The sequence below is a fragment of the Labrus mixtus genome, chromosome 10, assembly GCF_963584025.1.
Source record: "Labrus mixtus chromosome 10, fLabMix1.1, whole genome shotgun sequence".
Classification (NCBI taxonomy): domain Eukaryota; kingdom Metazoa; phylum Chordata; class Actinopteri; order Labriformes; family Labridae; genus Labrus; species Labrus mixtus.
In genome coordinates this window covers 25,625,263-25,641,301 of record NC_083621.1, presented here as the reverse complement: position 1 = coordinate 25,641,301, position 16,039 = coordinate 25,625,263, and the positions used below count along the sequence as shown (strand labels likewise).

At 43.5% G+C, this 16,039-nt stretch overlaps 2 protein-coding genes across 2 annotated transcripts; both read left to right on the top strand.

Moving 5' to 3' along the window:
• The first annotated feature begins 1,314 nt into the window (after positions 1-1,314).
• Positions 1,315-7,082, top strand: zgc:110843 (uncharacterized protein LOC541492 homolog). Its single transcript, XM_061048859.1, has 3 exons — positions 1,315-1,473; positions 2,646-2,848; positions 5,097-7,082. The coding sequence occupies exons 1-3, from the start codon at positions 1,413-1,415 to the stop codon at positions 5,184-5,186; spliced, it is 354 nt and encodes a 117-aa protein (XP_060904842.1). The 5' UTR covers positions 1,315-1,412; the 3' UTR covers positions 5,187-7,082.
• A 1,437-nt stretch (positions 7,083-8,519) lies between these two features.
• LOC132982377 (CXXC-type zinc finger protein 5-like) lies at positions 8,520-11,204 on the top strand. The gene is made up of 2 exons (XM_061048843.1): positions 8,520-8,790; positions 9,618-11,204. Exon 2 carries the CDS (start codon positions 9,804-9,806, stop codon positions 10,695-10,697), a length of 894 nt encoding a protein of 297 aa, XP_060904826.1. The 5' UTR covers positions 8,520-8,790; positions 9,618-9,803; the 3' UTR covers positions 10,698-11,204.
• Positions 11,205-16,039: the final 4,835 nt, after the last annotated feature.

Here is a 16,039-nt window from a genome sequence, read left to right as displayed (position 1 = left end):
TGTGGAGTATAATATGGAAAGCTCTGTTTTTAGGTTGAAATAAATTACTCATGGGTAAAAATTGTGGAATAGGTTCATGTATGTTACACAGCTGGAGAGAAACTGATCAAACTGAATACATGTAAGAATGTCTTTCAACATTCACAGCAATCACAGCCTCCTGATATCCAGCACAGCCTCAAGTGTAATATTGCTTTTTATAACACAGTTCAACAAGAGTTTTTGCTCCAGTGACTCAACAAGCCAGGGTTTTAAATGTATAACAGCTTTAAGAACTTTAAGATTTAAAGTGCGTTATAAATAAAATAAAATAAATTATATAATTTAAAAAGAAGTGCTGCTATTCAGTTCAAAATGTAGACCTTTATTTTGAAATGTTTTCTATACAGCAGTCAACACCAGATTAATTCACTCAACTAGTTCCACCACATAAGTGAAATTTGACTGTTGCCAGGCAACCCAAACCCTCTCTTGCTACTTTAAGTTCCTGGTTTCCAAATACTGTGTCAGCTACTTTGTTTTAGGCCTGTGTACATGTATCTGTATGTTTTAATGAATCGTGCATCCAGTGAAAGAGGAGTATGCTGTTCGGTTCAGAGGTAGCAGATCGATTATCTAGGCTAGTCCAACACCTTTTGCTGTAAAGTTATTTAATTGCCTCTTAGCCAATCAGATGCTTTTCTGTTGTTAAATGTTCTTCAATAGTTTATGCCATCTCCATTATAAGTCGTTGTGTCCCCCTCTGGCGGTCAGAAATACTTTAAGTGCATTTCATTTCATCATGTGGTGATTTTGTATTCATAAAGCACGGAAGCTACTTTGTATCACGTTGATCAATAAAATAAACTGATCTTTGTTTTTATATTTCAGAGTGGCAGCAATACGCTTCCCTAATAAAGCGTAGTAGCTGCTAAAGTTATATTTAAACTAAGATTATCAAAGGGTATTGTTGACTCTTTGCATTTACTTTGTAAAAGGGATAAAAAAACTTTAAAGGCAGCTGGTAGTCTCCAGAGCTCACACAGTCAAGATGATTCACCCACAGCGGACCAAAGTGCGTCCAATGGTCAGGAATTCATTTGCACAAAACGATGTGTGTTTTCGATTCCTCTTGCCCAAAATGTCTCTCGTAGGATCAATTGACGTCCTTGATACTAGGACAAATAGATACAAATAACTTAAATGTAAAAGTTCAACATTAGATTGTCAGCGAAGCCGGAAGTGCGCCACAGGCTCGGGGTAGGCCCTCTTGCTCCGTCAGAATATCACAATCCCTCCTCAGCTGTCATTGGATACTGCAGCAGGTGACGTAAGAGCCAGAGCACTAGTACTGGGGCGGATAGACTCACGATAAGCCTCTGGTTGACCTTGCTTTCCCTAGCTGACAGACCCATACACCGTTCACAAAAAACATGACAACCTCTTTACCTGCGATGCCTGCATTACCCAGCTCGGGATTCCGCTTTTCTAAAGGTAAAGTATCTAAACTAGCTAATGGCATGCTAGCATTTTATGAGCCTTATCGTTTGCTGCTAAACGTAAACTTACCATGTCCTGACGTTACCCCAAGCAATAACTAACACCACGTGATATTTGTTACTCAACATAGCGATTTTATGAAGACAACCTCGAGTGCATGTATTCCAACAAATTGCAAATACAATAATTTCTGTAATTTAATTATTATTTCATTATTCCCACTAGCATTCTTAAGCTTGCTTACAGCCTTTAGCAGGCTAGCTGTGCAGCCAGCCGGGCTCCTGTTGACTGTAGCTCCGTGTTTCCAACTTTAGACGGTCACTCAGAAAGCTTTGGCTCATCACCTGAAACCCTCCAGTTTCTTGGAGGCGATCCCAGCCTTTCCAGCAGGAGTTTCTGTGTTTACGATGGCCTCGTCTAACCTGTTAGTGAGGCAGCTAACCACTGAACATGTTTATTCAGCTTGACAGGAGGGCCCCTGTTCCTCCTGCATCATGTGATGCTCAGTAGACCTGGATAATCCTCGTCATTACCTTCCTCTAAAGGGCAATTTCACAACCTCTGTCCAAAACCCAAGATCCCCAGTTACTCTGTATCTTATAGAAACTTTTATTTTGAAGGTCTATCACTCAAACATGATGAAACTGTTTCAAAGCGAGGTGTATAACCCTTAATCCTAATAGTTGAAACCTTACCAGTGAAAAACCACATGCAATGGTTTAAAACAGGGGTGGGCAACACATGTGGCCCCCATCAACCCTCAACGTGGCCATCAGGTCAATTTTTACACATCAATTAATTGGGAAACATGACAAAAAATCTACCATGAAATCATGAAAACCAGAAATATGTCCATGATAATATTTGATCACTGGTGTATGTTGAGTTCAATTTGAGACATAATCGACTGTAATTGTTTTTTGTATTCTACAATTTGGCCCCCAGGCAGTGAGAATTAAACGAATGTGGCCCTCGCTGTGACCAAATTTGCCCATCCCTGCTTTAAAATGTCATCTCTGGTCATTCTTGGGGTGTTACAGTTGCCCCCACACATTTTGTATTTCAGAAGGAAATCAATTCTAGAGCTTTTATAGAAAGAAATACAGAGGCAGGTGTGATTGTCTTTTTGTTATGCTAATGCCCATCACATCTTGCTCTCTTTCCAGACCAGTTGGTGGTTGCAGTGCCTGTTGCAGTGATTGCAGCTTTGGGAGGTTTCCTGGCCAGCCATTACTTGAGCGGGCGGAGCTGTAAAAAAGGCCAGGTGAACTCATCAGTCAGTAAAGACAGTCCCAAAGTGGTCCACAGCTTCGACATGGAGGACATTGGCACCAAAGCTGTGTACTGCCGCTGCTGGAAGTCAAAGAAGGTCAGGCTTCAAGCAGCTGCTTCAGAGGCCTACTGAGTAGCTGTTATTACATATTCTATTTTTATGTATTATAAAAACATAAAGTTGATACTGACAGAATCCTGTAAACATATTTTCAAATTATGAGTTTGAAAATGAACAAAAGTACACGAACAAACACCTACGCAGAAAACATCCAAAGTTGTAGTAAATAGTATTTATTTATAAAGGTGTGTGGGGGGGGGCTGGACTTCACTCAGAACGTTTACAGAGGGTCTGGCAGGAAACATTACAGGAAAAGTTGGTGAAAAAAAAGAAGGATGTTTGCGTTCACACCTGCAGCTGAACCCTAAATCTTAGTACATTTTCAGGAGTTTTATGCAAAAGAAACAATTTTATATGAACACACACACACATATTTACATTGGCCCAAAACGTCACAGTCGGATGTATAAATGTTAATGTGCACTAAACTGAGTGTTCTGTTTCAATTAAAGGAGGAGGTGAGATGTTCAGCAACATCTACTTCTTTTTAACTAACAATATATGTTAATGATGTAGCTTTAATTTCCCATCAACTAGAGTCTATCTCATGGTGAATGGACTTGAGCTTGTATAATTATTTTCTAGTCTTCTGACTACTCAAAGTGCTTTTACACCGCAGGTCACACCTAGACATTCACACACTGATGACAGAGGCTGCTATGTAAAGAGTCCATCAGTATTAACTCATCCATTCATACACATTCACACACCGCCAAGGTAGCAGCAGGAGCAGTTTGGGGTTAGGTGTCTTGCCCGAGGACACATCGACATCTGACCGATGAGCTGGGGATTGAACCAGCTCCTGCAGTCTCTCCATAATGTTATTGGCCCAATCTCGATGTCCACCCTCACACACTCACTGACTTAGGTGCACGTTCCCGATAAGTCTGTGAGGGCTTAGTGCTGTCCCACTGTCAAATCATCAAGTGTTTGAGGGATCTCTCGCTGACTTTACGAGCCCTTTATGCACCCATTCCGTAAGTGGGCATATCTGCAGACTTAACGTGAGGGAATTACCCAGAGTTCATAGCATTGTGACGTGAAACATATGATTTCCCGGGGAAGCCCACAAGAATTGAAAGGTAAACAAACGCCATAAAATGAAAAAAAGGTAGAGACGGTAAAAAAACAGAAAGGTGAAACCGCGCTCTATTTACAGTCAACAAGAAATGTTTATTTGGAAACTACAGCTACTTCAGAACTCCTTTGTAAGTCTATAAATGAAAACAAGAGAGACAGAGAGCCCGTTAGTCCGGTTATATTTATATAAGATAAACCTTTATTTATCCCACTACGAAGACATTTATATATAGGATTATATTGAGTAGAACTTTTTATAAGTGCCATGGCTGTGAGTGAGTAAAGTAAAAAACTTAAAATAAGCTTTTGCCACATGAAATCATGTAGTCATGGTTACAGAGAAGTAGCAAAGTGCTGTCCCATTTGTATTTAACCATTGGAGCCCTCGCAGCCTCATGCACTCAATCACTTTCCAGGTGACGTCAACAAAGTCAGTAAGGTCTCAGGGCTCAGGGTTTAGGGAGGACATCCAGATTCAGCCATTGAGTATTCAGTGGATCGGAGTCCGCTTCACTGCAAAGTCCTGTTGATTCGATGAGTGTGACCGCAATCATACCGTACTAGTACAGTACTCGGGTACTGACACTACGCATTCATATTTTCATTTGTGACCAACTCAAAGATGGTCAGTTTTTATGACGCAAGACGAGATGTAAAAAAAAAAAAAACGGTGTAGAAGTGGCTGACAAAGCCACAGACACCACGATATGATGCCATAATGACAATATTTGCCTTTATATCAATGTCATATAAAGTCAGAGTGAGACATTCGGACCCCCCTAGCTGGCTACTTTTTCCCACTGGCTGACTACTCCACATGTCTGTGGAAAGCCCGGCCAAAGTTGTACTTAGATATCCTCAAGTGGATGACAATTCCTTCCATAAGAAAAGTTCCTTGAGTAGACTTTTGGAAATACAAGTTAGACAGATTGTTACATTTAGAAAGGTTCCATTTCTAACAAATAGTTTATACCATCATTATGTTTCAGATTAAAGACTGAGGTAGTATTACATGTCTGCTCCAATGTGTCATGATGCAGTCCGTTGCATCCTTTAAATCATAATTGAACATTATCTTTAACTAGTATCATTGAATTCTGAAGGCGTAAACCTGATCAGTGTCTTCTGTTGATATTGTGTGCAGTTCCCTTACTGTGATGGAGCCCATGCCAAACACAACGAGGAAACCGGGGACAACGTTGGACCACTCATCATCAAAAAGAGGGATGCTTAATCCAATAGCTCAACCCCATGCCCCCTAACCCCCCACCCATGTACCGGCCAGAGTTTGTTCAATCATTATCATTACAGCATCACAATGACAGTTAGAGTGTGATTCTTCAAAATTAAACAAATCCTTCACAGTAATACTCAGTGTTTAAACTTCTGACACATTCAGATTGTATTGATTCCAAACGAATCCAGTATGAACGGTAAGACTTAACAATCAAAGGTCATCGAGAAGAGATAAGGGGACAATCAGAAAGCTCAGACATAGAAGAACTTCAATGGGAAAAACGACATTTTGAGCGTCTAAATGTGTAGAGGTTGATCAAGAAAAACTCTCTGGGCCTTACGTCATTGAAATACTTCCCCATGCAGGCGACCTTCTGGTCTCCGTTAGTTTTTGAGTAGGTTGTTGAACGCCATAAACAGTAGCTCTTTGCCTCACCTTGCTCAGCATATCCTCTTCCATTCAGCAAAGGCCTTATTTTGAAACTTCAGCACTTATCTTGCCATGGTAGTTGGTCTTCCCAATGTAACAGTGTCATGGCTTAAGATGACACGACTTGCCCACACTTTTCTAAAAACAAGGTAATCAAAAGCTCGTATGAAGAAAAAGTCGGCTGCAAACTGTGAAAAGAAAGCGTCTGCTCCGTGCAGCAGCAGCAGGGTCACAGCACATTGGGAGTCACTGTCTACGGTCTCCTCATCACTGCATTCACATCGATTCAGGCAAACAGCAGATCAACTCCATCTTCTGTACCTGACGCAGGAGAGAAACATTTAGTCCACCTGAGCGGCATGATGGCAGGGTTTAGCTCATCGTTGTCATCACAGGTTTTAATTGTAGATTTGGTTGTGGAGGATGTAACGTTGTCTACAATGATTGTTGCCAGTATTTATTTGGCCCGTTCACTCACACACTGAACTCCTCAACATGTGCAGCCATTACCTGAATGTATGTCTGAATCGGCCGATAAGACATCGAGCCCCTAAGAATAAAGTAGTGTCTGGATGATGTGTAATAGAGCAGATACTGAACAAGTACATTCAAATCATACCAGTGGGCGTGTTAGCGGTGTCTTTGGCATCGCAGGTAGTAAATTGTTTTAAACTGGTTCTGCTTGTTTGCATATTTCTTTGCACTCTTTCATTGATACTGCAGTTCAGTCTCAATACTTATCTTAGCGAAATCAATGGAAAACGGTCAATGGTCACACAAGTTCCTGAAAGCTCTATCCAGGTCCCTGACCTCCCCCCCTTTACCTTACCAAAATGTAGAAGTTCCAGTTGTTGTCAATTTGTTTGAAACAGACAATCTCCTGCTGTCGTCGACTACATCTCTGATTCTCAGGACGCTGTCAGAGGTTCATATACACATCCTGCTTTTTCTAGCTCGACACATTTCTGATGTCCTGCCCTCTTCCACTACGATGATATCTTGATTGCTTTCAACTATGGCTTGAATCCATGTGAATGCAGCGTAAACTCTACGTCATGAAATATGAAGATGAATCTTTAAAACCAGTGTTGTCACAGGTTAAATGATCGGTGTAAAAATGTTCTCACCGTGGCTTCCCTACCTCGAGCTCAGAGCGTATACATCATTATAAAACCCATGTGAATGTTACACGTTTTGATTTTTGCACAAAGAGCTGCTTGGTCGGATTAAAGAACAGTCATATTTGTCTTAAATTGAATACAATAATCTGTCCAAACAGTCAGCTGTTTGTAACCACTTACAGTTTGCCTTGTGGAAACTTGTATTTAATCTGTCAACTGATCAAAGACTCTGCTGATAATGGATATATTTTTGCTTGCTCATTGGATTTATTTTCGAATGGCTTTGGTGTGTCTGACATGATTAATTTTTTCTGTATAATGTAAATAAACGTATTGTAGCGTTCTCTGACTCGTGTCTTCATTGTTACTTTAAGGTCACGTTCCTTACTGCGGTGCGAGGGGCCAAACTCCTTCATGTGTTTGTGTTCCTAAGCAAAGGATCAAATGCATTTCACCTCTGTAAGCAGTGGACCAGGCAGAGCTGTGTGTTTGTGGATGAACATTAAAGGGGGATAATGAGTAGACAGGCCTGTGTGGTGACTGCAGAGGGATGTCTCTGTGCTCGGGTTGAGGTGGGCTGCCTTGCTGCAGTGTCCACCAGCACTAGTGGCCATTTAAAAAGTGGCAGTGTGTGTGGTTACCACTAGAAGACGCTGTGTTTACACGGATAGTCCGGGCCAGACAGTGTACTCGAGTACGGTGGGCCCCTGCTCCCATAGTGACACACGCACGCGCACACACACATACACACACACACACACAGAGAGAAACGCGCACGAGGTATCTGGCTGCGTGCCAGATGCAACGGTGGACTCTCACAAAAGGTGGAGTGGACTTGATCGTTCCTATGAGGAGTCACCTTTAGCTGACAGCTAAACCCCGCTGACAGTGAGGAGGGAGGAGGAGGAGGAGGGGGGGGGGGGGCTACATGTCTGCTGTAAGGATCATATTAACATACGTCATTAAGTGCTGGAGGATCGTTAGCATTTAGGCTAACACGTTGCCAAAAGGGTTGACCTTTAATGAACCTGTACTACAGTCATGTAAATCACTTTATATTTTTTCACTTTTTTAATCACTAATTTGCCTTTATTTGTTCGATTCCTTTATTCTGACACCGTATTTTACTTAATAATATAAGCAGTTGTAATTTCTTTTTATCATTAAGTGAGTAAAGCAAAAGTGTGATGAGATTTATAATACAGACTTCCGGTTTTGATGAAGCACACCGAAGACTGAAGAAACCCATGTATTTTTTTAATCCACTATATTCTTATCCTAATTGTTTTATTAATAAAAATTTGACGCATTTTTAGAGTGTAATTTTTAACATCATATCACTACCATAATATGACACTTCAATATGAGCAAAATAATAAAATGTACCATTTTAAGCAACTCAGTGGCATCACAATTACTAAGACCACTATGAACTGACCTGTATGTTCTGCTGGTTTGAATAGATTGACTACAGATTACTGCGAGTTAATTCTATTTTTTCTCTACAAATGTTGGACCTTGGTTCCTTTTAATGGTTCAACAGAATACTTTAACTGAGTAAATATGAAGGACATGGGATGATTGACATAGAGCTGTATTATCATTTTTGATGACCTTATCCATTGGTTTATGTATTTCATGACGTGGGCATATGTTCCTGTTTTAGAGCCCATAGTCCTCTCTTGTGAAGTTAAGGGGGGACAGCTGGTCCTAAACGCAGATTTCAGATTGACGCTGATGGTACCTGATGCACAGAATGTATCATAGTTAAATAAGTCATCCTGTGGTGATTACACTGACGGCTGTCCGTGTATGTTGGGCTGCTCTGTGATGATTATGGGGTCGCTCTGGCCACGGTCTCGATTGCAGAGTCCACTTCGCATTTTGAGCGACGCCCCCAAATTCCGTGCAGAGTGTTTGCAGACCCTCCGGGACGGAGAGGTGGAGGAGGAATCGGCAGCTTCGCCGTCCATATACACCACAATCACCACGCCATTAGTTCATGACTTCATCATATTTTTTGGTAGAAGAGTTTGGACCACAGTTAGAAGGTAAGGGCAGACGTTTTATCGACACTTCCTGTAATTTTCGCTGATTGTGTTTTGTCGCCTTTTCCTGCGCGCTGCGCTGTGTCGCAGCGACCACTCGGACTGTGGTCAGCTAGCCGTGGCGTTGGTCGAGCACCGTCTTCTTAGGTAACCTTAATCACGGTGAAATGATCGATCAGGTTTCCCGATCGACATGCTAGAGGCTTTAAATGTTTGTCATCCAACATCAAATGTGTTCAGTGTTTGATCCCGGGAGTAGTTTTCCTCTTTTAATGTGAACATGGAATATAGCCTGGTCTTTTTTTATCCACAGTAACCGCATCGTTGCGCACCTCGCTTCTCGTCGTCGATACCAGACAAAAGACAGCCTGTTTTTTTACGGTCCACCACAGAGTCTGTGTGTGTACAGCTTAATCTTTGGCTGGTACACATAACAGCAGTAGTCAAAATGTATTTGAAAAGCGCGCTCCACATTTGACCTGCGCATATGCGCATATCTTTGCATATTGTTGTCGCTCTGTTATTGATTGCATTGATATACCGTGAAATTCTTAAAGGGATACTGCCTCCTGTATGCGGAAATCACTGGAAAGGCATGCACTGTGTCTCATACCTGGCTCTGTTCATCTCCTCAAGCAGCCTTATTACTAAATCTTTATTCATATTTATTTAAAAACAGATTCTCCACACCCTCGATCCCTGACAGGGTTTAGTGGGCCTGTCAAAAAAAATATTCACGTCTCATCTCCGCTGTTTACTCTCTTTCTGTTTTTGTCCCTCCAACATTTCTATTCTTAACCTTCCTCTCTTCATCCCCTATTCATTTCTAGCTCTCCAGGACTCTAAGGCTGCTGCAGAGAATGGGAATAGGGACACAGGCCAAGGCTTGCCATTTTGGCTGAAGTAACAGCAGGACAGTTGTCAACCCCGCGTCGGCTTCAATCCCCTTCTCCCTCACCTCGACAAACACATACACGCATACACAAAGACAGACACCCCCACCCAGAGCCACTGCTATGTCCACCGCGGTAGACATCGCTGGCCCTTCCTCCCCAGATCAGGCCCGCAGCAGTGCTAAAATCCCCAATGAGCCACTGAGACCCAGCCTTAAGCGCTCCCACCACCCCTACAGCCTCTCCCATTACATTTCCACCCCTTCCCCACCGGTGGACGTCAAAGGCCTGATCCAACCTTCCCCGGCCCAGCAGCCCACCACACAGCCTGCACACACTAAGCCTCGCCGAACCCCCTCCTGGCCTGACATGTGGGAGTCCCCCAGTGGGCTCCACCTGGCCCACGCAGCAGAGCTGCTGATGCGCGCCGGGCTGCTGGCTCTCACCCCAGCCACCACAGAGCAGGATGGCCTGGGTGCACAGAGCAACCAGCCGGCTAAGAGGGACGCTGCAGAGGCAAAGGGGGAGAGGGGGGATGGAGAGGGAGGTGGGTCCGGACCAGAGGAGGAGGAAGAGGACTCTTCTGGATGTGGAACCGACTTCCAACCCTTTTTGGGTGCCTGGTTCCCCTTCAGCCCGGCTCTCTTCCCCTTGGCTGGCTTTCAGATGGGGGGTGGCCACTGGAGAAGTGCAACCATGGGAGCCGAGGGTATGGAGGGGCTAGTGGCCGAGGGCTACTCTCCTGGCTCTTTGGGCGGGGGCAGTGGAGGGAGAAGGAAGAGGAAAAGGTGTGGGGAGTGTGTACCTTGTCGGCGTCAGACGAACTGCGAACAGTGCAGCAGCTGCCGCAATCGCAAGAGGGGACACCAGATCTGTAAATACAGAAAGTGTGAGGAGCTGAAGAGGAAGCCAGGAGGTCCTGGGTTTGACAGCAGAGTGTCCGGGTTTGATCTAAGGGGCTCCGACTTTACTTTGGGTCTGGCACAGGAGAGAAGCAACAGCGCGTTGGATGGATAGTAACGTATGAGGTGACAGCATTTGTCAGCGGTTCCTGGTTGGATGATTGTTGAGAAACTGCAGTAAACAAAACACACAGGACACCAAGAGCTCAGACTTTGATTCAAAGACCTTCAGATCATGTGTTTAGTGAAGAGCTGCAGCTCTGTATAAGAATGTCCACACTTGTTCCCATCCTTTCTTTTGACAATCAGCATGGAGAGGAGAGAAAGAAGGATACCAGTGTGTGTCAATATTTAGACGACAACAAAAATGCTGTAAATAGACTGTAAATATCTGGAAACATTATGTCTTTTTTACATCCCTGTCCAGTTTGGATTTATTCTGTTTCAACGTAAAAAAAGGAGCCAAATGTTTTGTTTCTTACGGGGAGTTTTGTTTCTCTTGTTCTGACGTAACTGCATCAGTAAGAAATGAATCTGATCGGCCAAGGCTAAATTATTTCATGTGCAACTTGTACTGTATAGCTCTGGATGCCCTTTTGAAATAAAAGAAATTGGCTGTGTACATTTGTCTACAGGCTGGGTTTATACTACACCTGTGTTATTGTGTGTGCGTTAGTGTGTGTCCGTATCATTATTATTATTATTATTATTATTAGTATTAATTAGGTGTATGTGTCTGTTAGCCTGCATGTTTGTACACATGTACACATGTATGTGTGTGAGTGTGAGGTTGTGTGGATTATGAGTCACCTAATGGTGTGGCTGAGAGCCTTATCTCAACCCCACAGACACACACACACAAACACACCTTGGCAAGTCCACTCAAACACACCTCACCTGACATGCACACACAATCACAAACACCCTCTTTTCTAGTCACACAATTTCCCTTTTATTCACAAGTATAGATCATAAACACACACACACACACACACACACACACACAACCACTCCTAATAAACAAAATACACAGCCAGCTGGACTGAGGCTACAGGGTGGGTTTTAGCTTGTTGCCGTAACGATGGCTGATGTGATAAGACCTTCTTCCACGGCGCCACACTCCAGGGGACCGCAGGGAAGACGTAACCATGGCAACGGCCGGCCCGAGGTGTCACGCTATAATTGGGCCACGGCTGCACTTCCTGTGTGCCTTCAGTCAGGGGGATCGCAGAGGGACTGTGTGTGTGTGTGTGTGTGTGTGTGTGTGAGTGTGCGCGTGCATGTGTGTGTGTGCATGCATCTGTGGGGGAGTGGGGGTTGTGTATGTGTGTGTGCGTGTTTGTAAGGCAGATAGAGAGAGAGAGAGAGAGAGAGAGAAAACGCAGCACGCCAGCCAACGCAGGACACTGCCAACTCATGGAGAAAGGCAGTGAGCTCCAACACCATGCAAGTCCAACACTCCCACTGAATGGAAAACACGCAGTCTTTTAGTTTCAGTCCACAGTCTAATGTTTCTTCATCTCCCAGACAAAGGGGGAATTTCAAATTCTTGGATCTGCAGCTTTTTTTCCCCTTCTCTCCCCCTCTCTTCGGTGCCTTTCTAGTGATTTGGAGCTTAATCCCCCCTCCCTGTTCTTGTCACGCATGCACACACACACACACACACTTACACACTCACACACACACACACCCATACACACACACACACACCGGAAATCTGTGTCACCCGCTGCCCAGCAGGTCCAGTGACTCCCTGAACGCCTGCAGTCTGGCTCCACTGGCCTGCAAGATGGCAGGAGAGAAATGGAGGAGGAGGAGGAGGAGGGGGCAGGAGGAGGGATGAACAGAGGACAGAGAAGAGGAGGAGGGGGGGAGGGTTTGAGAGAGGGAGAGAGTTGGGGGGAGTGGGGTTGGTGGAGGAGGAGGTGGAAAGCTGATCTAGGGAGAGGGTGAATGGGGGAGAAGGGAGGAGAGAGTGGGATGTAAGGGGGGGGGGTAAAACAGAGTGGGTGAAACGGAGAGAGATGAAAAGCAGGCCACAGAGGGAGAGAAAAGAGAAGGAGAGAGATATGCGGGGAGGAGGACAGGAGATGGACAGCAGGGGATGAAGATAACGTGGTCCAAACAAAGAGGGAAGGAGAGATGAGTGTGAAATCCAAGAGCAAGCAGACTGACGGAGGCTGAATGAAGAGCAATCAGATGCAGGGCTGTAAGGGTTAATGATGGATGCATTGTCCAGATAGCGGGTGTGTGCCGTCACAGACCCCTGTGGAGCTTACATATGTTAGAACCAGCGGCCCTGTTCTCTCTGGAGGAAAAAACTCCTCTCGCTCACTCTCCGATGGAACAACCTGCCAGCCCAAGGCAACCTGTGCTGGAACTGGGCGGACCCTCACTCACGAGCCAGACCTTTGAAAATTTGGCCACTGTGTCTGCTTGGAGACACTACGTCTCATTGTGAATTTTTGCTCACCCATTGGCTGTATCCCCAGTGTTAGAAAATGTGTTACAGCTTTGCAGAAACAGCATCTTTCTGAGATTACTCCTCATTATGCCTGTGTTTTCCATTTGTGTTCATTTTTTTTTACTACACATGGATAGCATGGATCCCCAGAACAGAATCACAATGGTTGTCTTACATCCTTGAAAAGCTCAGGCTCATCGGCCCTCTGGTTATATTTTGGTTGCACGGGGGTCAAAAGGTGGCTTGACCTTTCACCCCAAAGCTGTTGAAGTTGGTTTCAGAATAGACCGTCTTCTTATAAACAGCATCCTCTTTTTCTGTTGGGGTCTAATGCAACCTACAAAAAAACCCAAAAAAGACTATAAGATAACATCAAAAGAACATTTGTAACTTAGATTATTATGTCAGTCCTTGCAAATTACAACTGGACTGCAACTGTCAAAACACTAACTCATCAAGATACTCTGACATTTTGATGCATCCGTCTGGTTCTACATGTTTGTTTTTAAGGTAATGTGTACACAAAATCTGTTAATCTTCAAACTGCGGCAGATTAAAAAAGTGTCCTGGTGGTCCAGGAATTAAAGCGACACATGGTGATAAAGTACTTTAACCAGAGCAGCGCTTCAGGAAAACGTCTGTAATGTAAGAATAAAAAGGCATGGGATTCAAAATATTCATGTAAAGTAAAACTACATTACATTCTTAGTACGTAAATCAATGTATGCTGTAACTACTCGACACTGCCAGAGATTAGTATTCATCCTGAGGGGACCTCATTCCAAATCCATCAAACTAGTTAATGATGTTACAGTAATATAACTTCAACTTCTCAGTCCTCAATATCAGTCCTCCTCGTTTCATTATCATTATAGTTGCTAAGGTTCATTAAAATAATCACACATGGGGCGCTGTTGGTGCAGTGGTTAGAGCGCGCGCCCCCATGTACGGAGGCTGTAGTCCTCCAAGCGGGCGGCCCAGGTTCAAATCCAACCTGTGGTTCTTTTCCCGAATGTCATTCCTCACTCTCTCTCCCTCTCTGATTTCCAACCCTATCTACTGTCCTATCTCTGAAAATAAAGACACAAAAAGCCAAAAAATGTATGAAAAAAAAAGAATGATCATACATGATTGTTCCTGCGATTACCACACATAACGTTACCATTGTAGCTACAATTCTATTATTCACTGTTGTTGTTGTTGTTGCTCTGTTTGTCTCTTTCTCTCTACGTCTCCCTCTCAGCTTCAACACAGTCTGGGTAGATGTTCAACATGAGTCTGGTTCTGCTCGAGATTTCTGCCTGCTGAAAGGAAGTTTCCCCTTTCTTAATGTTTCTAAGTGTTGTGCTCATGGTGGATTAATGCTGGATCTTTGTACATAAACAAAGTGTACGGTCGAGACCTGCTCTTTTTGTATTGAGATAACATTTGTTGATAACTTGTACTAAACGTATAAAGACTGATTGATTGATTGATTGATTGATTGATTGATTGATTGATTGATTGATTGATTGATTGATTGAGAGATTTCAGATTCAGAAACAGAACATTACAATCTACAACTCAACATCACTAGCATGGCTTGAATGTTAAAACAACACCATTGTAGTCTGTAGATTCTGTATGATTGTCTCAAACAACACATTATGGTGCATTGTCTCTTTATTGTGACTACTAAAATGTTTTTTTTCATCTTATGAGGCTTAAAAAAAAATACTACATCTGTTGTTTTTTAAGTTTCTGTGTTTAAATGGCTCCTCTGATAATATGAGCAGCACCACCCTTCAGTCGATGAAAACATAACAAGTCTGTAACGTGCACTTTCTTATGTGACAAAGATGACCGGACTTCTACAATGCTTTGCTTGGAAACCCAACACTGTTCTTCTATATATAGTGGGGCTTTTCACACTGTGCATGATTGCTCGTGTCAAGTCACATGATTCAAGATATATGGGCGGGCTGACACACACACACACACACACACACGCATGCCCTTCAGAAGCACACACACACACACACACACACACACACACACACACACACACACACACACACACACACACACAAGATAAGGGGGCAGGAACAGTGAGAGAATGTGAAGAACTTTATTGAGTTGACTCTGACGTGTTGCTTCCCGTGACCTGACTCCCATTTTCTCTGTCTCCTCGAGTGTCTTGCCCTCCGTCCCAAAGTGAACCACATGCTCACCCAGCTCTCTGTGCTCTCTGTTTGATCTCTGATGAGCTGCTTTCTGACGCATTCGGCTGAATAGATCATCATTGTGTGTAATTGACCCCCATCAACAACTTCTCTGTCTTCCCCTATCAGATGCCTCGATACTGAGTAAACACTAACACAGTTGTGCTGAGAACATTCAACAAGATGAGATCAATCTTTTAGGTGCGTTACTTTGTTTCAATAGAGCCAAAGACATGTACACTAACTATGAAAATACACAATAAAAAATAGAGAAACTGTTAAGCAGGGTCCAGGTTTTTATGGGGAATTAGTGACCAAGTAAAGGGAATATTTAACTCATGAGTTAAGTAGTAACTGCAGCTTGAACACTCATTACCTTCAAAATAAATGATGGTTACACCTCAAATTGAACACTTTTTTTTTAAGTTTACTTTTCTACAGTACCTCTAAAACCTCGGTGCAGTCTTCACATATTGGAGCAGGAACACCTTTTCATTTTCTCTCTCTCTCTCTCTGGCGTCACCATGGACAATAACCACGAGATTAGAGGGATGGCTCAAAGCTGTAGGAGTGTGCGATGCTGTTCAAATGCATGTTGGCTGAACAGCATAGGAGCTCCTGTCCATTAAAAAGGCACATCAGTCATCGTTAACAGCAGGTTGTAAAGGCCAAAAAGTGTAATTCTCTCCTTGCCAAGTCTGTCACCTGATGCATGCCCCGTCAACTGACCTCAGTCCAACTGATCATGTGTTTAACAGACTTTAGACTGCGCCAGAGGCTAGAAGGCCCCAA